At 38.7% G+C, this 21864-nt stretch overlaps 1 protein-coding gene across 1 annotated transcript; it reads right to left on the bottom strand.

Moving 5' to 3' along the window:
• Positions 1 to 4800: 4800 nt before the first annotated feature.
• Positions 4801 to 21264, bottom strand: LOC118564834 (contactin-6-like). Its single transcript, XM_036144086.1, has 9 exons — positions 21246 to 21264; positions 21106 to 21166; positions 20951 to 20987; positions 17639 to 17873; positions 17050 to 17159; positions 14810 to 14996; positions 14478 to 14590; positions 14180 to 14348; positions 4801 to 5453 (listed from the first exon to the last, which is right to left on the bottom strand). The coding sequence occupies exons 1-9, from the start codon at positions 21262 to 21264 to the stop codon at positions 5356 to 5358; spliced, it is 1029 nt and encodes a 342-aa protein (XP_035999979.1). The 3' UTR covers positions 4801 to 5355.
• Positions 21265 to 21864: the final 600 nt, after the last annotated feature.

The following is a 21864-nucleotide window of genomic DNA, read 5'->3' as shown; positions in this document are numbered from 1 at the left end:
ATCAGGCGATCATTAGCAATAAACTTAAGCCCCATTTACACTACCCTTGTTAAACCGATCCATGCCGAGCTCGGACCAAGCTTGGATCAGTTAACCAAGCTGAGCTTGGTTCTGACGACCATTTACACATCATGCTAGCACGGTTCCTCGCCTCCTAGTGACAATCTGCGGTACTACTGCTCTCTAGGGTTGAAGGAGGGACTCAAGCAAATCAAAATAGCAGTGCCCGTAACATTCAGGAAGTTATGCCTGGTTATAACTGTGATATTGTGATATAATTGTGGTATTCATCCGGTCTGCAGAGAAGGTGATTGGCTGCAATCTTCCATCTCTCCAGGACCTGTACGCCTCCAGGACTTTGAGGCGTGCAGGGAAGATTGTGGCTGATCCCTCCCACCCCAGTTCAAACTATTTCAGTCACTTCCCTCTGGCATGAGGCTGCGGTCCATCTGGACTAAAACCTGACGCCACAAGAACAGTTTCTGCCCATCTGCTACCAGCCTTACCAATAAGGCCCAGAGCCGCCGGTGACACTGGATACTGCCTCTCTCCCCCGTTCAGGACTTACAAGCTACACCAACGTAGCATCTCCAGACCTTCTGCATTACATTAACGCACAGTCTACCATGTATATAGCTTTCTGTATGTATATATATATATATATATATATATATATATATATATATATATATATATATATATATATATATATATTTTGTTTTGTCTGCACCATCAACACCAAGCCAAATTCCTTGTAAGTGAAAACCTACTTTGCAATAAACTTGATTCTGATTTCGTTGTTTGCGGAGAGTCAGGCGAAGAAGGCAACATTTGGAGAATTTACTTGACGGAGTCGGCTTTTGGGAAGTGGATGAGACAAACAAACATCTAATCAGGGATTACAGATATAAGAAACAACGACAGACGTTGAGGTTCATCACACTGCTAAGCAGAATCATCGCTGGAAACCGTGTGGTATGGTAGGGAAGCTAGTATTATAATGAATGTCTGTAACCGCAAAACTAGTAAGCTGACTGCAAGGAGATGACGCAATCTGCTCATGCGCTCTTTGTTATCAGAGAACCGAGCCACTAAAAAACCGGGCCGAGCCCTACTATCGAACTGGTCTGGATTTAGCGTGGTCCGGTTGTGTCTGGCACGGTTCAGTTCAGTTTGCAATCCATTTACACTGGATAGTTATCTCAGTTACCGAGGTCGGACCGTTCTCGGCACGGTTAAAAAAGGGTAGTGTAAACGGGGTATTTATTTGTGGTGATTATGGAAACAATCTGAAACCAATAAGTTTATTACAATGTTAGTATCTTTTCATGCCTTAATCACCAACCAATTCCTTTTTATTGTTTATTTTTACTATGAAGGACAAACCAGGTGATTTACCGAAAAGAAAACAAAGAAGGTGCATGCTGGTTTCGATTTGACTGCAAAGGAGGAGCCAGCAAAGGTGTCTGTAGTGGGGAACCTCTTGTGTACCTGTGCACACCAATGACTGTAAAACTGTATTCTAATGATTATTTGGTATTGATCAATCTGAGCTTATATGTTTTAAAAATGTATTAAGTAACATGATTATGGATTGAGAATGTTGTCAGATATAGGGGATTATCCTACGGCTAAGGAACTGTCGCTTGTGCAGGTGTTATGCACTTGCATTTAATTATTAGAATTTAAAAAGGACAAATATTGCCTGCTGTGGTCAAATCAAGTCAACATAAAAAAAGAACAGCATGACAGCAGAAATTTAGTCTTTTAGTAAAGGCTTTTGCAATGCTTAACTCTGTTGTAAATGCAAGGATCTGTTACCAAAACAAGTGAGAGAGATGTTGAGAGCCATCTTCCTTTCTCACCTCCACTTGCCTGGTGGCGGTGTGAAGAGGGTGTAAAGTGGATGTGAGGTGAACGTCAGATTATCGGTTTTGGTGACAGAAAAAGCTAGATGGTACAACAGATGGATGCATCCGCTGGGTATGAAAAGTCACACAAATGTGGAAGTTGTTTTACCCCATGACGATTTTTTTTCTCTCTCTCTCTCACTCTTTTTTACTTCATTTTGTAATAGCCAAAAGATCCATTATCACAACTTTGACTTACTGAGTCAATAATAGAAAAGTAACAGAGGTTATGGAAGGACTAGAAGAAAAGTCTAAAATTTACATGGGATAAATGTGTTGCATCGGAAATGAAACGCCACTCGAGAACTGAACTAATAATGATCTGACTTGTACAAACATTGTATAAACAGCTGCAATATTTAATAATTTATGGGTTAAGTCATTTTATGCAGAAGCAGACTGTCTGTTGGAGCTGGCTGTTAGAGGTCATCTATGTGGTGAATTAATTTCCATTATTTTCTCAAACGCTGGAGATGTGAGAAAAAGACAGCAGGAGGGCTTTTTGTCGCGGCCGGTCCTTGACGTCATATGTTACTGGAGCCCTGTGGCGTTTTAGGATCATCTTTTAGGTAAGTGGCTAAACTGTACGTTTTATGTACAGGTTCAGATGGTTCAGATCAACGATTAAGCGTGTTATTTGATGCAGTTAGGTATCACAAAACTGTTGACACGGTATATAATGTTTCTCATTATAAATCGGTTAAAGGTTAACTATTCCTGCACTGTGCTGCTCGTTCCTTTCGGCCTCTAAAGCATCAGTCTTGTTAGTTCTGTCGAAAGCTTCTAATCTCTCTCTTTGCGAGATAAAATAAACCTTTATGTAAGAACCTTGAAATATACTGGTTTTACACTTAACGTTAAGGCTTGAGGGACCTTGTGACTACATCCATCTCTATTGGTTCCAGGAGTTTAAACGCATCTCTTAGTTTCATGATATTTAGTACATTTATGCTTCCTGGAAGGCCAGACCTTATAAGTGATGTGCACAACATTCACTATTGTGTGAGCTTCAAATCCACTGACAAGGCTCACATGACGCCACATGCTGCAGCTGAAATATGTTTCCCAAATGGTTTTCTAATGTTTTATTGACTAACTGGCCGCTTGTTTAGGTACGTACGCCTTTTCAGAGCTCTGTTGGTCAGCTGGATACAGTCAGCAGTAACGCTCAGGTAGGATGGGCTCAACAAGGGGGGTCTAAGTGTGCCAAGAAAATATCTCCCCCACTCTTACACCACCTGCAGCAGGGGCCTGAATCATTTATACAAGGCGGTTTGAATTCATGTGGTCATGTTGTTTACACCAAATTTTGAATGGTGCAGCTAAAATCGGGTCTCATCCCACCACGCAATGTCGATCCAATCTGTTAGCGTCTGAATTTGGTGAGTCTGAACAAATTGTAGCATCCGTTTTCTGTTCCTAGCTGATATCAGGGACATCCGTTGTTTTTTTTTTCTTATTATTTTTTTGCTGCTGTAGCCCATCTGCTTCAAGGTTTGACGTGTTGTGCATGCATTGTCCATAACTTGTAATGTTTATTTGAACTATTATCAGTCCATCAAAAGTATCCATTCTGTCCTGTCAAAAAAAAGGAATTTCCATCCCCACAGCTGCTGCTCACTGGACACTTTTTTCTTTTTGGGACTATTGTCTATAAACCCAAGATTTAGTTTTGTCTTATAATCCCAGCATATTAGCAGTTTCTGAAATATTCAGACCAGCAACCACCATGTCACCCTTAAAATCAGTTAAATCTCCCTCTCTTGTGGGTGGCTGGAAGTTCACCAAGTCGTCTCATTACGTCTAGATACCAGAGCGCACTGAATTACTGCCATGTGACAGGATGATTCACCATGTGTTAACAAGCAACTGAGCAGGTTACCTAATAAAGTGACCAGTTAGTATGTGCTTGTTGTTGACTTCTATGTATAGTATCTAAAGTTGCCGCAAAACATTTTTGAATCTATATTCGTGGATTCTTAGCAAAATTAAGGTAATGCACCGGTATATGTTGACGTTAGAGCTTTATCTAACTTGGGTTTTACGGTGGGGAGTTAAATGCTTCGTGTAGAAAATGTGAAATCACTCATTATATGCAATTTCAAAATCACTCTACAGCTTATTAGTTTATGATTCACAACGTTATCCCTTCAAACACTGGACAGAACAGTAAAGCTTGTTTGTTATAGGGGCTTCATCATGATTGAAGATTTCTACTTAGTAAAACTAAAGAGCTGTTGTAAGACCTGTTGAGAAAGTTTGCGTTTTCCTAACATATAGATTGAAGTGAATGTTGTCTTCTCTGCATTTGCAATGAGATTTTTGCTCAGGAGGAAACCTAAGCGAAGCACCGTGTTTTGAAACCTCTTTGTTTCACAGATCACCTCTTCCATCCTTTCCTTTAAAAAGGGAAGTGAAATACACGTCATATATTTAACTGTGAAACAGGATAAATTCAGAACAGTGTACACATTTTCATAGGAAAAAATTAGTTTGAAGTAAAAATGTTGGAGTTCTGTAGTAGCTGGATAATTTTGAAAAAGAAAACACACTGGCACTCGTTCTCCACAGCACTGCTCCTGTTGCTGTTTGCAGGCACATGGTATGTTTCTAGATGCCAAGTCCAGATTTGTAGGCAGCAGTCCACTACAGTTATTCCTTCAACCATTAAAGCCTTAGGGAGCCTAAATTTAACTTTACAAAATTAAACTATAATGATAAGGTAAATGGTTAACACTAGGTGTTTTATGACCATAACCTTGGACATGACCAATATATATATATATATATATATATATATATATATATATATATATATATATATATATATATATATATATATATATATATATATATATATATAATAAAAATATATTATTTTGTTGCTGCTGGATGTCTCTATAATTGGGGCCATTGCGAGAGTCTTCAAAGGCACAAGCATGTGTGAATAAACACGTTCAAACGGTCTGATTTAGGCATGAAGAGGAGCACAGAAAAATGTTGAGATGAAAACTAAAATCTCACACTGAGGCGCTCCAAAAGGTACACTGGGTGCTTAATGATTGTAAACTGCATGAAATTGAAAGCTGAGAAAAGCATGGCGCAATCCCCTTAACAAAAAGAAGGCTGAAACTACTTTGGCACATGAATGGAAGTAAGGCATCTGTGTTATTTAGGCGTTAAAAGTAAAGAGCTGAAATGGAGTATTGTTCCCGACTGGCAAAAATGTCCGACCCACATACAAAAAATGATTAAATAAAGGCAAGCAAATAATGTTAATTAATTTTGGCTGACAGCACGCTCCAATATTGCACTGCCTAATATTTTCTATAGAACACAATAAAACTGTCATCTCCAAACAAGAGTCAAGGGAAAAAAAAGGCCTGGTTACTTTTTTCAACAATAGAAAAATGTTGGAAAACAAAGCAGAGAGAGAGAGGCCTTGTCACAACATTGACCTGAACGTAGATATTGCAATGGTGAAGAACAAGGAGAGCGGGGATGTGTCCACACTCAGGGCTTTGGAACCACGAGCGCTCATACCTACAATACAAACACACACACAAAAGAAACATGGTGAAAATGAAGTCCTTTAGATTAAATCAGACAGATATATAACTGTTTTTAACTCTGAGTTAGATTCAACCTACTGGAAAGCTGAAAACATTCCTACAAATATAGAAACACGTTACATATGACAAGTGGCAGTTTTTGCATGAGAGCAAACCCCTCCTTCTGCTGCTCCCAAAACCAATCAAAATACAGGAATCCACCTAAATTCTGCAGCTGGATGAAACACAGCACAGTGCAGAAAAAAGCCCCTAAATTAGTCTCTATCCTCAGTAGAGACCAAACTCTAGATTAACTTCATATGTATAAAAGAAATAAAAAACTTGTTGAGGGTTTAACTGACACAAAAGTTATACTTTTTTTTTAACCCAGTGCTTGTGCACCACCCTTTCTTATGCTGCCCTGGGTAACTGCCCATATAAAAAACCACCGCCAGGTTAAGTAAATTTGTGCTATTTGTAGAGCGAAAATTAATATTTTCTTTTCCACTGAGGTTCTAGTGTAGTAGTTGTCAACAGCTTATCTGAAAGATATACAAACGTGTTCGCAAAATAAGCTTTCAGAAAAAGGGAGGCAATATTTTGTAGCAGTCGTTACCTGTATCGATGGAAAATCATCACATTGCTTATTTGCTTTAATGTGATATTTTGTGATTTATTGAGATTATGATACGCTTTAACTGATGATGTTGGCAAACCTTCAAAACTGACTGTTACTTTTGCTCTTTTTTTTTTTTTTTTTTTTTTTTTTTTTTACTGTTGCTTCCATGAGAGCTTTAATTTATACACTATATACAGTATTCGCTCACCCACACAAATGTTCAAAATCAGGTGTTCCAATCCCTTCCATGGCCACAGGTGTATAAAATCCAGCACCTAGGCATGCAGCCTGTTCCTACAAACATTTGTGGAAGAATGGGTCGCTCTCAGGAGCTCAGCGAGTTTCCAGCGTGGTTCTGTGATAGGATGCCACTTGTGCAACAAGTCCAGTCGTGAATTTTCCTCACTCCTACATATTCCACAGTCAACTGTCAGTAAAGCCCGCCACCACAGGACTCTAGAGCAGTGGAGGCGCGTTCTCTACTTCTCCATCTGGCTATCTGAAGGACGAGTCTGGGTTTGGCGGTTGCCAGGAGAACTGGTACATGTTTGAATGTTGGGCCAAGTTTGGTGAAGGAGAGGTTCTGGTGTGGGATTGTTTTTTTCTGGAGCTGAGCTTAGCCTCATAGTTCAAGTGAAAAAAAACCTGAATGCTTCAGCATGTTGTAAACATGGATATGTTTAGTTTTATATCGGTTTTTCAGTCAAACATTCCTTGTGTTACTACATGAAATAATGTGTGCTCCGGCTATATCTGTTTGCATGGTCAACGGAGATTCGTCAGTCCCGGAGATACATGGATCAAACTTTTGCGGCTTACTTCTAATCCTCAGTTTTTGTAAAGCTTTGAGCTGCTAAGACTGATACTGGCTGCTCTGATTTCTCTTTAAAAAGTCTAATATAAGACAATTTATCAAACTGAATCAAGATATTTTTTTCTAGTCTTCATCTTGTGAGCCGTCTTTACTTCTTTATATCAGCAGCAGAGGCGATATTAGTCTGCATGTGTGTGAGGGCAATTATTGTAAAACCGGATTTTACTCCTTAAAAAAAGATGAGATGATTAAGGAGTTGACGTTATAAACTGTACACAGCCTTTTATATTAGCAATTACCATAGGGCAGCTAATAAAACGGCAGTCTCTCTCTGTACTCCTTAGAGAATGTAAGGCCTTCCCTTAACTTTGAGGTTTCAAAAGATCTACCAACATTCCCAAATCTAGCATGTTTCATTATGGACTAATGATGAAAGCTCAAAAAGATAAAACAGACCCATTGATGTACTCAGTCCTGCCTCCCTGTTATCTGATAAAAGTCTAGCTTTCTCTCGCTCTGTTGTAGCCCAAATGACCCACAATAGGGCTGGACAATAATTCACTTACAATATATATATGGACTGATAGACATGACACTGATAGACAAAAAGTTCAATAGAACAGTTTTCCTTCCTTTTACATTCTAGCCTATCATGTAGTAGGTTAATCTGTACCACCAAAACCTGCATTCTGTTTTTTTTTTTTTTTTGTTCTTTCGTTGTCCTTTACCTCTCTCTTCTGTGTCTGGGCTTTTCAGTCCAAAAACAAAAAAAACAAAAAAAAAAAAAAAACATTTTTTTTACTCAGGATATTTCTGGCTCATGCAGATATATTTTTATCTCCCCAGAAACGTGCCAGTCCTCTTTGCTGTTATAATACTTTATTCTTACCCCCTTGAGGTTATTTCAAAATAATTTGTCAGAATCAAAGGCGTAGCTTATTAGGTACTGATAAAACCAGCAGCCTACATGCAGTTTAAAGTAGCACCAAACCCCTTCTTCTAACTGGTACTGGTCGATTTTCACCGATCGCCAAAGACTTTGTGGTCAGCTGGTTAAAACCTTTAAAACTGAATACTTTACCTGGCTCACTACCTGGTCATTGTCTAACCTAACATTCTTCGGTGTGGGAACTGGAAGAAGAGTCAAAGCTTGTGAGGGTTTTGTTCTATGTTCACACAGCTGCACTTGAATGCACATCATCTGTGACTGTAGGTGCTCTGAGTTTTTATGACTTGTAACTGTTGCTCTTTGCTGAAATAACTCTGCCTGATCATCTGAAGCCACTTCCGGTCACGGCGTTTTAGCCTTCTGATCCTGTTCCTGTGCCTCGATGCTGAGCCACCTATCTGCTGTTTGGACTCTGTCTCCGCTATGCTCGGACATCGGATTTGGGTTTTCTCTCTGCACCTTTTTAGTGTCTTTCCTGCCTCTTTCCATCTATGTTGCTCTCATCACTATCTCCCTTCAGCTACATGTTTAGTGAAACACAAACAGTGGCTCTCCTCACTGCACGGACCACTATTCCTGGCTTCGGCCCCACAGCTGCACAATATTATTAAAAAGAGGCTCCAAGAACCGGACCAGCATGGGTAATCTTATATGTATTAAGGAATCTTTGTAAAACTCCCTGAAACTCTTTTAGAACTGCTTGCATATTCCCACAGAGATTGAGGAGTAACAATAGTAACCACAATATCAGAGAAAGTATGTATTCAAAGCACTTACATTTGAAATCTAACTGAAAAAAAGGAGCAAATGTCTGCATTTTGAGTGCTTAGGTTACCAAACATTTCACACACTGATATGAAGAACTACTTGTTGTTGTCCGTGAGGCAGACAACTAGATTATTCCTGGTTAACTACATTCATAGTCAATAAAATAGAGCATTATTGAGAAGTTAATTTAATTCAGTAGCTCAATTGACTAAGTGAAGCACATTACATACAAGTAATTACATACAAGCAAGCCTGTTTTCAAGCTTTTATTTTGGTTAATTAGGAGGATTTTATGCTTACAACTAATGAAAACATGATATTTAGGATTAGAATATTACATCAGACCTATGCAACAACTTTTTCAATATAGAAATGTGGGCTTAATGAAAAGCATGTTTAATATCTTCTTGAAAGACATTGTTTTCTAAAGGTACTTTTTATCTGTCAAATGTCCCTTATTAGATCACATATAATTTATAAAATATGATGTCAGTGGCTTACACAAAGGACAACAGAGTTCTTACCAGGTCCAGATTTTTCCATTTTTATTTAACTATTGGCAAGTGCTACCGGCCCTGAGCTTTCAGTTAGATAATCTAAAACTCATTTGTAAGCCTCACTGCATTTAGTTTAAAATCAACATGTATCTTGCTTGCCTAAAATGATCCAAAAGGTCTGCTACCATGCAGACTTTTATTCTTTTGCAAACTGATGTACATGAGCTCAAGCCTGTAAAAATATTTTGACCAGACTTAGACCCACACTGATGAGGCCAAGCACCAGCCTGGTGAGGTCCAACTAAACCAGTATTCCTTCAGAAACATAGCAGGAAACAATGACATATAAAACGCAAAGAGGAGATGAGGACATGATGTAGTGATAAATCAAGTATAATCTCCTTTTTTTTATTACAATCACACCAAATTTGTTTTGATAATTCCTCCGTTTTACTCATCCTAATTTATTATTGTGACAGGTAAATAATAAAATGTTTGTCCTATCTTTTTCTCTCTCTGATTGGCACAATTTACAACTCATAAATGTTGTAAAATGAAATAAGCAAAAAAACAAAAAAACAAGCCTGTGGTGTTGCTCCAGTAACTGGTTAACAATCTGTCCTGTATCTCCTCCAGAGGAGCTGTCAGGAAGTTAGCTGGAGTTCTTTTCAGACGCCCTACGAAGCTTTAAACCTTCTCATTGTTTTGTGTCATTTACAGGTCCGGAGTCTGTTTGAAGCCTTTACAAAAGCCTTTACAAAGACAGGTATTTTCAGTATCTGTGAGGTTTTTAAAAAAGACGTAAGCCAGAGGAAGCACAAAAGCTGTAAGAAAGCTATTTAAAAAGGAAACTTTTTTCTACATAGGCATGCTGGAGTTTCTTTCAGGTTGCAAAAACTGAGAGCAAGACTTTGCCCGGTGCTGCTCATTTTAATCTATTGTTGTTCTTGTATTTTTGCAGTGTAAGGCCTTTCTTTTTGACTTTTTCGTGTACAAAATGGACATCCACTCATGCCCACTTTGGGCACGTTTTGTCAAGCAGGTTTAGGACCAAAGTGACCTGGAGCCAACTTCATCAGATACCAGCAAGCGTGAACAAAGTTGTTAAATTCAACTCCTGTCTGTTCTGGATGTTGGACATCTCAGAGTTTTCAATTCAAAAGTTTATTTCAAACCTGCACACATTTTACAATACATATACTGATAAACAATACAGATGCATGGCTTGAAAGGGGGATGGAAGAAGCAAAAGCTTATACATGTCCAATCCCCTCCCGCTCATCCCAGGGACACTCCCAAGACCTGCAAACGACAAGACAAAGACAAACGACACATCCACACTCATGCATACAAGACAACACACTGGCCCAACTATCTCCTTCCCTACACCACACCACCCTCTTAGAACATCACTCACTCTCTTCCAGGTATTTTCTCAGGACATCCCGCTTAAATATTTTTTTAAAAAGATTTATGTTTTCACAACACTTTTGTTCCTCCGATAAACTATTCCAGAGGGTGACACCACGACTTGAGATGCACATTGATTTCAATGTAGTTCTTACTTTTGGTTGGTATAATTGATTTTCGCCTCTAAGATTATAAGTGCTAAGTGCCTCCCGCTCCTGAAAAAGTTTTAAGACATTATCTGAAAGAGAGCCAGTTGACGCTCTAAACATTATTTGCGCAGTCCTTAAATTTACAAGATCAAACAATTTTAAATTGGAAGAATTTAGAAACAATAAATTAGTGGGATGTAAATAATTTACTTTATGAGCAATTCGAATAGCTCTTTTTTGTAGTGTAACCAGGGGCTGAAGATTGGTCTTAAAGTTGTTTCCCCAAACTTCAATACAATAATTCAGATATGACATAACAAGTGAATGATACAAGAGGAACAATGCATTTTGACTGAGGAAGTGACGTACTCTGTTCATCACTCCCACACATTTTGCAACTTTTGTGCGCAAATAATTAATGTGATCTTTCCAGGACAATGTCTCATCTATAATCACACCCAAAAAAGTATTTTTTTTAACCCTCTCTATGCTTACATTATCAATAATAATTTCAATTGGTACATTAGTTTTCCGTTTGCCAAATAACATTAGTTTAGTCTTTTTCAAATTTAGTGATAATTTATTGTTGTTGAACCATTTCTTTAACTTGTTCATTTCGATTGTTGCTTGTGCCAAAAGTTGCTCCAAGTTGTCTCCAGTGCATACAATACTAGTATCATCCGCAAAAAGTACAAACTTCATAACGGAAGACACATTGCTAATATCGTTTATATACATAATAAATAAAGTTGGACCCAAAATGGAGCCCTGCGGTACTCCACATGTTATGCCCCTGAGCCCAGATTTATGTTTTCCAAACTGTAAAATTTGCTTTCTATCCTCCAAATAGCTCTGCAACCACTTGTTAGGTAACCCTCTGATGCCATACCTTTCCAGCTTTTTTAATAGTAAACTGTGATCAATAGTGTCAAATGCCTTCTGTAAATCAATAAAAATTCCCAAAACAAATTTACGTTTATCAATGCCATCTGTAATGCTTTCAATTAAATCAATTAATGCAAGTGATGTGGACCTATTTTGTCTGAACCCATACTGGCTTTCGGTTAACAATTTATTTTGTTCTATGAAACTGCGAAGCCGACAATCAAATAATTTTTCTAAGATTTTAGAAAACTGTGGCAAGAGTGAAACCGGACGAAAGTTGGTGAAAGTATTCTTATTTCCAGATTTGAAGAGTGGGATTACTTTAGCAGTTTTCATTCTATTGGGAAAGAGTCCATTTTGGAAGGATAGATTGCAAATGTGTGTAAATGGTTTGATGATTTCTTCCGCCACCCCTCGAACCAATCTCATGTCTAAGTCATCTATGTCACGTGACTTTTTGTTTTTACATTTTTTAAATACACTCAAAACCTCTTGTTCATTTGTAGGGGCCAAAAACATTGAATTGAAATTGTTATTTATTAATTCACTGCACCAATCGTCTTCAATTGGAATTTTCCTAGCAAGTTCTGGTCCTACATTAACAAAAAAATCATTAAACCCATTTGCAATTTCTTCTTTGTTTGTTATAACTGTATTGTTCTCCACAATATATTCCGGGTGATATGGTCCACTAGATCCACGTCCAATGACTAAGTTGAACTAAGCATCTATATTTTCTATGGAGTATACACAGAGATTGATGTATACGGTTATTAATGCTAACTGCACTAATCAATGCTAATCACTAACATTATGAAAAACATAGTTTGAAATAGTAACTCCTGGCTGGGGCAGCACATGGCACAGAGGCAGAGCAGGTGCCCCATCCCCTCTCGGGTTTGATTTTGCTATCCTCTCTTTTTGTCCATTTTCTGTATGAAACAATGTGAGCAAATGCAACTAGTGCCAAAAAATAAAGGTTAAAATCATTTTGTCTGTTTTTAAAAAAATTAGTAAAACAGCAATTTAAAGCATGTGGCGTAGAGTCACATCTGCTCCTGATATAAGTAGTTAATGAGCGGTCATGGCAGGTAGATCAGAAGCTGTTTGAAAACAGTTCCTAAAGAGAAATATGATATTGGTAAAAATCAGGATCAGATGGAAGCTTATAAAACAAACAAACAAACAAATCAAGCAAAAAAAAACAAACAGATTAGAAATTGAACGCCTGCCTTCTTTCGGTACATTTTGAGGAAATATAAAGAAACTAAACAAGTCTCAAGCAAAAGTATTTAAATTTAGAACCCACTGATTCAGGCATGGTTTGCTATGTTAGGAGAGTTTTGAGCTTCGGTTGTCTTCTAGAGCGGGAATCCACTGTCTGGCTAAGCATTAGCATCAATGGTGGCACACCAGCAGTGCTGTTAATTGACACATGTTAATTGACAAGACACACTACAGTGTTCCCAGTGTTTGTGCAAGAGAAAGGCAAAAACAATAAGCACAACCTTTTAGGCTAGAAATCTATACCTACATTCAGTCTAGTGTAGCTGCTCTACAATTAAAACTTAAAAGTATGTGTTTCTTTACTAAAATAGTTACATTCAGTAGTTTGACTGCTCTGCTAAACAGCACTCAATAACGTTTGTTTTGGAAAAAATAAACAGTATAAACAGCAAAATTAAAAAGACAAAGCCTGGTATTGGTTTTTGCGGTTAGTAAATGTCATTAAATCGAGTTCCCGGGATGACTTATTGTTCTCAATGTACATAAAGAATAAAGGAGATCCTGCTGTGTGCAACTGACAACTAAAAACTCACTGGAAAGAAAATACAAACAGGCCCTTTTAAATGTAATACAACTCATTCATGGGACCAGGGATGTGATTGAGTTTGATTCCAATACCCAACATTTTTATGACATTTGTGACTAAATTAACAGCTATGTGCTGCTGGCTTCTTCTTAATAATGAAATAATGTCCACAGAAAAATCTTCCCCAGAGAAAGAAAAACATGCATAAATGATGCCCGGGAAGCATTCTGAACTACTTTCAGAGAATCCACCTTCTGTAAACACCACTTTATGTTTTCCCTGCTAATGTGTTTTTGCACACAGCTTTCACTTTGTGTCCAAAGAAAAAGGAAAAGAAGTGTTTATTAAAAAGAAAAGCCAGCATGTAACTAACTCCGTCTCCCTGAACTGCTGTTTTTAAGGGATTCAACACAGAACTTCCAACAATGTAAAGAAGCATTTAGAGGGGAAAACGAGCCCCCCTGGAGCTCCAAGAGACAGTAATAGCTCCTAGTAAAAAGAGAGCTGGGGACAGAGATGGATGGCGCTGCATATTTCAGCAAAACATGAGCCCAGTAGAGCCAAATGAGGGTGGCAAGGGACATTAGTACTGTTGAGTTAACGCAGGACAAAATGTCCCTGTCTGAATTAAAACGTGTTGAGTGACTTCATTCATAAAACACATAAAAAAAATTCAGATATAGACCCTGAGACACTATAAGATTAATATGTCAAATTTACTTATGTCTCCAAAGGAAGAGCGGGCAAACTGGGAGTACACCTCTTTTGCTTTTTCAACTAGATAGAATATGAAAAAAAAACAACAACAACTTACTCAGTCTGTGGATCCTAATGGGATCTGAGGATGGACCCAGTCCTCCCTCACTCAGCGTCTGTACGCAAATGATGTAGTCATCGTCGTTGTCGGGGAGGGTCAGGTCCGCTGTTGAATTGGCCGTCGTGAACGTGTTTACTTCTTTGTGTCTCTGTCTCCAGAATGAAAGCTGAGCGAGGGGAGGGGGAAACGAGGGACGAGACACAATGTAAATATGTATCCTTCCAGCAGGCTCCGTTCTTGCCGCCTAATGCGCGGCATTAATAAGCGTGCTATCATCAAGCGCGGAGCAACTCACTTGATATCCTGTAACTTCTGACTCTGACTCCATCGCCGCCACAGGCTCCCAGTAAAGAGACAGCTGAGAGCCAATTAGGGTCCATTCTATATTCAGCGGTGGCTGGGCAGGCGCTGCATGATATAAAAGTGATTTATGTCAAAGTGTGGGCATAGAAACAAATGATTGTATTACCTGCATACTGAATCATGACATTACTACATCAGGCTATATTTAAAAAACAATATTAGCGTAGGATATTGTTATTGCGGCGAACTAAGAAAAGCCCTGACTCAAAGCGAACACAGGCTTTTTGCAAAACGATTACTGTTACAAAACGCTGTGCAACTTACGTGGCTTTTTTGTTGTGACATTGATTGCAGGGAGGAATGGGCCAGTGCCCGCTGTGTTGAAGGCGCTAACCGTTAAAAAATACTGGGTGTTTCCTGCCAAGTTGTTTACTGTGACTGAGGTCTGGTTCCAAGGCACTCTAACCTTCCCCATCGTTTCTGGTTTTGTGTCATCCTCCCAGTAAACAACCTATTTTGAAACAGAGCAAATTCAAAGCAAACAATTGTGTTACCTGTTCAGCCATTTTCCCATTTTGTCACATTATAACCAATGTATTTTAAAAAGGTTTTACGTGACAAACCCACACAAAGTTACGCATATTTAGGAAGTAAATAGAAAACGGTGCATGGTTTAAAACATATTTACAAATTAAATTTGAAAAATATTGATGCAAATTTGTTATTTAGAATGCACTCAATTGCTCCTCAATAAAATCCACAGCATCTGCTTGCATGAAGCAGCCTGAGTACAACTCCTTCAAATGTAAACATAGTGGTGTTATTAAGACCTCTACAAAATTGTTAGATAACCTTAGTCAGCAAACATCACCATGAAGACCAAGGAAGACACCACACAGATCAGGGACAAACTTTTGGAGAAAATGCAATTAGAATATAAAGTAACATGTAATATTTATATACAACTGTATAAAGAGTATATAGGCTGCAAAACACTTTAGCCCGAAGAGGAGGTTGGCTTTCCTACAAGACAACGGCCCTAAACATACAGTCTAAGGTACAATTAAATTGTTTAGATTAAAGCACATTCCCCTGTTATAATGGCCTAGTCAAAGTACCAACCTAAATCCAATTAAAAATGTATGGCAGGACTTGAAAATTGATGTTCACCGTCACTTCCCATCCTGTCTGACTGCTGGAGCTGAAACTGTCGGAATACTGCTTGCAGTTCAGAACCATGCACTACTTTCTGTTGCTCCATTACATAATAATCCCAACAAAATACAACAAAGTTTGGGGCTTGTAAAGTCACGGACTGCAAAAAAAGTTTAAGGGGTACAAATACTTTTTCTAAGGCACTGTAGATACCTTTAGACCTGAGCTAGATGTGTTCATGAGTATCTGGTTGGACAAGATTACATTTGAACTGGGAAAAAGCTTAACTCTGAAAACATGCTGCTGAGGTCAGTTTTGTTAATCTGACAAGAGAAATTTTAGCATTTTTCCACTTGCTCCTAGAAACCTCAGTTAAGATAAAACATCAGAGAAACAACATCTGCGTAATACAAGCCAGAAGTCATGGGTCATTTTATTTTAGCTACTGCTTTAGAGATTGTTTTTGTAAAATAAGTCTTTACAAAAGGGATAACACACAGCCCAAGATGATGGGAATCAAAATTCAACAATGGCTGTAAATGAAGAACAATTTTCAAAACAGTGAATTAAGGCTCTGTTCACCCTTTTAATCAATCTAAATAACGGAAACAATTAGATAAATTAACAATTTGTCACTCAACCCGTGGATTTATTGTCCCATAATTTAACTGTGCAATACATCTTGTATCGCACAACAAAGTATGAAATTTAAATAATTGCACTAATTGAAGTCTGACTGATTAAATTTTAAATTGGTATGTACTATCATTTATCACTTTTATCACCCCTAATCATTGGAATAGTAATTCATGCTACCAGCAAATATCCAGCCCACGTTTACTGCCCTTTTTATCCTCTTTGTTTGGTATTCGCTGATGATCACAGAAACAAATTAGTTATGGAAAAGAAAAACATTTAAAGTTTTCACAAAGAAATATTGCAAAATTCTGAACACACAGATATATTAATCAGGTTGCCCCAGTTTCTGATGGTAAACTCAACTACAATCACCTTTTAGTTGACAGCAATCCATCCTATTTTTTAACTTAGATCATGTTTAAAAGACAACGGCACGAGGACCAGTATTCCTTTAGGGTCATGTTTATCATGATTTTGCATAAATGACAGCAAGATCAGCGCGAGCAAGTGGACGGGTAATTTTCCTTTCTCCCCTCGAAAAAGAGTCTGACATGTTTTTCTGTCATGTCGATACAGAAAGATACAAAGAAGTGTATAATTCCAGTCTGGAAGAGGTGCGAGGATGCCATTTCCATGGCGACGCAGTTTTGGAAGAGATGGCTTTGAGGTCCAGACTGAGGTGATGACAAGCGTTTTGAATGGTGTCGTTTTTGATACCTGTTTCCATTTATATGAGTTAAAAAAAAAAAAAAGAAGAAAAAAAAAAGTACCTCATAGCCCAGAACCCTTTCAGCGGTGATGGTGAGAGCCTGCCAATTCACCTCAATCTCAGAGGCTGAGACACTTCGGGCCCAAACCCCTGCTGGCACCCCGCTTGGCTCTGAAAAACAGACGACATGAGACTGAGCATTTCTGTCAGGATGCAGTAGCATGGAGGTAAGCGGAGATTTTACTTTAATTTTTTTTCTCCCCTGTACTTTTACATCTATGAATCTTGATCCGGGCTCACATGAGTCACCGCACAAAGGTGCTACTGGTAAATAGACACACACTACAGCACAAACTGACTGCCTCTCAGTGCGCTGAGAGGGAGCATAGATCTAAATGCCAACTGGTTTTTACCTTGGTAAAGCCATCCAAGTGAGTGGTGATATTTGGAGAAAAATGCACTACCTACTCTTACATAAATGTCTTGCAATTGTGGCCCACATTTTCTGCTTTTCTCTTGCCTTAAAAATGATTTCTAAAGCCCGAAGCAGCCAATTCCGTAAAACCACTTTTGTGATCTTTGTCCTTTTCAGCGAGAGAAACGGCTTTCAAGCTTTGCTAAGCTCTGCCCCCATTACGTCCCCTCCTCACCTGTCTCTGCAGAGTAGATGGTGACCACGGGGCTGAAGGGGCCCTGTCCTTTGCTGTTGTAAGTGCCCACCTTCACGTGAAATGGAGAGAAGGGCGCGAGGCTGTCGTTGCGGTACACATAGCGGGACGCACCGGGGGCCGAGGTGGCCACGTGGGTCCAGCTGATTTCACCGAAGGCACGGAAAGCAATGATGTAGCCGAAGCTCTCGCCATTCTGCAGTTCTTCGGGGACAGGCTGAGAGTGAAACACAAAACTATAGTGATATTAAAATATATACAGACCAGTCACATTCACTCCGGGCGCCGGGCTTGCGCAATCACCGCAGACTCAGACGTGCATGACCCACAAATTGCTTTTGTGACCTACCTGATATAATGAGACTAGAAGTAATAAGTGATTTTAAAAAGCCTCTGTGCTCATTACAGACCAAGCAGGGAGTTTTTTTTTAAATAAAATTCTAAAATAAGAGTTAATCTGCATTTAATAAAGAAATAGGACTCACAACCTAATCTTATTTGTCAGCTATGAAACTAGTTTATTCCAATGGTAGACTTAATCATTCTGGACCTGAGTGAGCTGCCGGAAATCAAAACTGAGCTTATCCTCGTGAATTGCATACAGCGTCTTTCAAAAGTATTCACACCCCTTGAACAACCACACACCTTGTTTGCATTTATCTGGATTAGAGCTGCACAATAAAAAGCAAGTGTATCGCAATATCACGGATCGCAACATGCATATTGCAAAGAATCGCCTGGAGTGCAATAAGTGTTAGCTAATTATTTAAGCACCCTGCACGCAGGCTCTCAGTGCCACTAATATGTTTTGGTAACATTTGTTGTTTAATGCAACCTAAAAATGTTTGAGAAGATAAAGAGGTGGTAAAGTTGACAAGAAACTATGGATAGGTTGTTTCATTGCTAAAACAAGTCAGACCAGAGGCAACCTTGTCATTAAAACCCTGAATTTGAGATGGAAATGATGAATGTTTTTGTTATTTAGGAGCTGGATAGACGACTCATTATGTGGGGTGTATGTTTGCTATGATCCTAAAATAGGAGGCATTAATCTTGTGATAAATGTTTTTATCACAAGCTGTATCCTTATTGCAACATTTACCAATATTATCGCATATCACAACTTTTCGTAAAATTGTGCAGCCCTGATCTGGATTTTATGCAACAAACCAACAAAGTAGTGAATAACTGAGAGGCGGAAGGAAAGGCAGAGATGGTTTTCAAATGGTTGCACAGATAAAAATCTAAAAAGTGTGGTGTTCATTTGTTTTCACACCTCATTAATCTTATACCCCTAAAGATAATCTAGTGCAGTCAATCGCACTCAGAAGATCACCATATGAGTAACTGGAAACCACTTGTCTTTCATTTAATCTAATCATAAAAACAGCTCTTCTTAGTTTTCTCTAAGAACATCTGAGAACAATCAGCCTCATAAAGATCCATGAATGCAGCAGACAAGTCTAGAATACATTTGTGGAGAAGTTTAAAGCAGGGTTAGGCTATAAAATACGACAAGGTTTGACCATTTAAAGGCATACTATGCAACATTTTTCAGATAATTACTGTGTTCCATACCGTTTTGGATGATTAAATTACTCATTTCAGGTCAAACAAAGGTTTTCTCGGCCGCCCTGGTGGTCTGTAGGGGAAATACCGTACTTGCAATTGCAAGAGCCCTCAGCCCGAACCCACAGGCTCAGAAGTCTGGTGCATCGCGAGAGTCGGTCTTGCTTTACGGTGAAAACTGCTACACGCCCCCAGTGAAAGGCGTGCTCGTTGCTAACGCAGTGGCGATATTTGTGCAGTTATCATGGCGGAACCAGCGAGAAAACAGCGAAAGCCCATGTCGGAGCAGGCAAGAAAGAGGAAAAGGGCTCTGGACAGAGAGAAGAGTCCTACACGGGTGAACATCGGGCAAGCTTTTTCCGAATGGCGAGAGCTAAAAGAAAAAGAAGGCATAGTATACCTTTAATGGCACATGCTATGCCATAAGCTGGTTGAATATGCTTATTATTAATTATAATTTGGTATTATAATTTAAATAATAAATCATTCAACTCAAAATTTCGCTATAACAAATATAGTTCAAATGGTGGTGATGTTAGCTATAAGCTTATAAGTATTTATACCACTAATGCATTAGTTAACTTGCTGTTATGAACTCATTTATGCTGGAATAAATGATCAGGTCGGACTGTTAACCGACCAGGTTTATCCAGCAGGCTGTGAGAACCCCAATGTAACTGCAATTAGAGTTTAAATCCTTATTCCTTATCACCATCCAATGATATTGTCTCTGTATTAATGTCAGATGTTAACTCCAAAGGAGGTTAGCTCTGATTTCTGAATACCCAGGCAACTGTGAATTGGACTGAACACAAAACAATGTCTATTCCGCAGTGGTTGGTTTTATTGAACCAAAAGCAATTCCCTGTTACAGTAATTCTCTGATTCAAACAACTTTGGAATTCTTACTCATTACTAAACTAAAACATGCAAAATATATATGTGGAAATAAAGAACAAAACAAAAATAAACAATGGATTAAAATGAGCGGTTAGCAGATCTTAACTAACTCAAAGTTGTTTCTCCGTAGATGAACATCGGCATTTCACGTATCAGCCTTGATAGACAGAAAGCTTCGGGAATCTCACTGGACGCTTTGATGTCTTACACAAAGCTAGTTCAGCTAAGCTACCTACAGTTCAGATACACGTGACCCTCCCAAGATGGCTGCTACGATGACGTATGAGGAGGAGTCCTAATGACGTAACCACGCTTGTCAAGACTTGATGCAGTCTACTGGGTTTCTTTGGATAGGAAACCTTTGACCAATCTGTATAATCTGATTGAATTTGACTTTGGAAAGTGCCTTGAGATGACATGTGTTGTGAACTGGCGCTATATACATAAAATTAATTAAACTGAAAAAAGTATTGGGGGGACTAAATACATACGAAAGTCATGCTACCCAAATTTCAATCTGAATTTTTTTTTTAAAAAAATACATAAATTCTTGTCCTTCCACCCTACAATTCTGCAATACCATGAGTTGGTCAGAAACGGAAAATCCAAGGAAACACACAGAGGTTTGAAGTCGACTTCAAGGGGCATGAATCCTCCTTCATCCAACCGGAAACAATTGTTGATATGTTCTCTACATTAACAATGCATAAATAAATAAAACCAAATGCATCATCAGTCTTCCCCTGACCTCCCACAAGATTCCAAAGGGCTGACTGTACACACAGTAAATAATAGATAGAGAAGAACATAAGACTGATGACTTACCTCCCATGTGATGACCAGTTCATATCTGCTGCCACCCCTCCACCCACATCACCTGGGCTGCATCTGGAACTGCAAAACAAAACAACTTGTCCAACTCATCTACATGCATGAAAAACAAAGCTTTCAGGATCCAGTGTTAAATGCATTCAACGCACCTGCATCCTCTGTCCTTGTCTTCACCGACACAGGACTGGGTTCCCCGACCCGACGCCGTTTCTGGCCAACACCCGGAACTCGTACTCGACCCAGGCGTTCAGGTCAACCACAGTAGCGTGAGGGTGTTACCATCGATTACCTCTGGAACTGTACGACATGAGACATCATTAAATAAACAGGGCGCATATCATGGATCACACCACTGTAGAAAGAGATAAATGTAATAAATACATTTAAAGCATGTCAGCTGGAGCATTTGATCGACTTGCAAGCAGAAAAACCAGGAAGGTAGATAAATTCCCTAAAGTGGTTAAAGTATCAAAACGTCACTTGGCTTTCTCTTTAACACACACTGGCTTTTTCATGGAGGCTTGTAATTTCAAATGCAAAGATTTTGAAGCCAAACGAGGGTCACAGAGAGTTAAAAATTCATTAGAAAGTTCATGTGAAAATTTTTGATTGGAGTCCTGCACATAAAAGGACAAATGTTGGATAAACGAAAGTAAAAATTTAAAATGGCCTTGCTCTTACGCTGATGTCTGCAAAACCCGTCGGTGTGACTGCATTAACAATTCAGTTTATAGCTTGTGGGGGAGCAGAGGCAGCATTGCTTTTTAATGATATTACTCAACATTTTGTAGCTTTAAATAGGAAATCTGTCTGCAAAATATTGCTGCTGAATGCATCAGCAAGATGCATTCAGCAGCCAAAACAAAAAACAAAAAAAACAAACAGTTTACACCAATTAAATTATGGTG

The sequence above is a fragment of the Fundulus heteroclitus genome, chromosome 1 (assembly GCF_011125445.2).
Source record: "Fundulus heteroclitus isolate FHET01 chromosome 1, MU-UCD_Fhet_4.1, whole genome shotgun sequence".
NCBI classification, from domain to species: Eukaryota; Metazoa; Chordata; class Actinopteri; order Cyprinodontiformes; family Fundulidae; genus Fundulus; species Fundulus heteroclitus.
The sequence above is the reverse complement of the archived record's forward strand: the minus strand, read 5'-3'. Positions and strand labels throughout refer to the sequence as shown.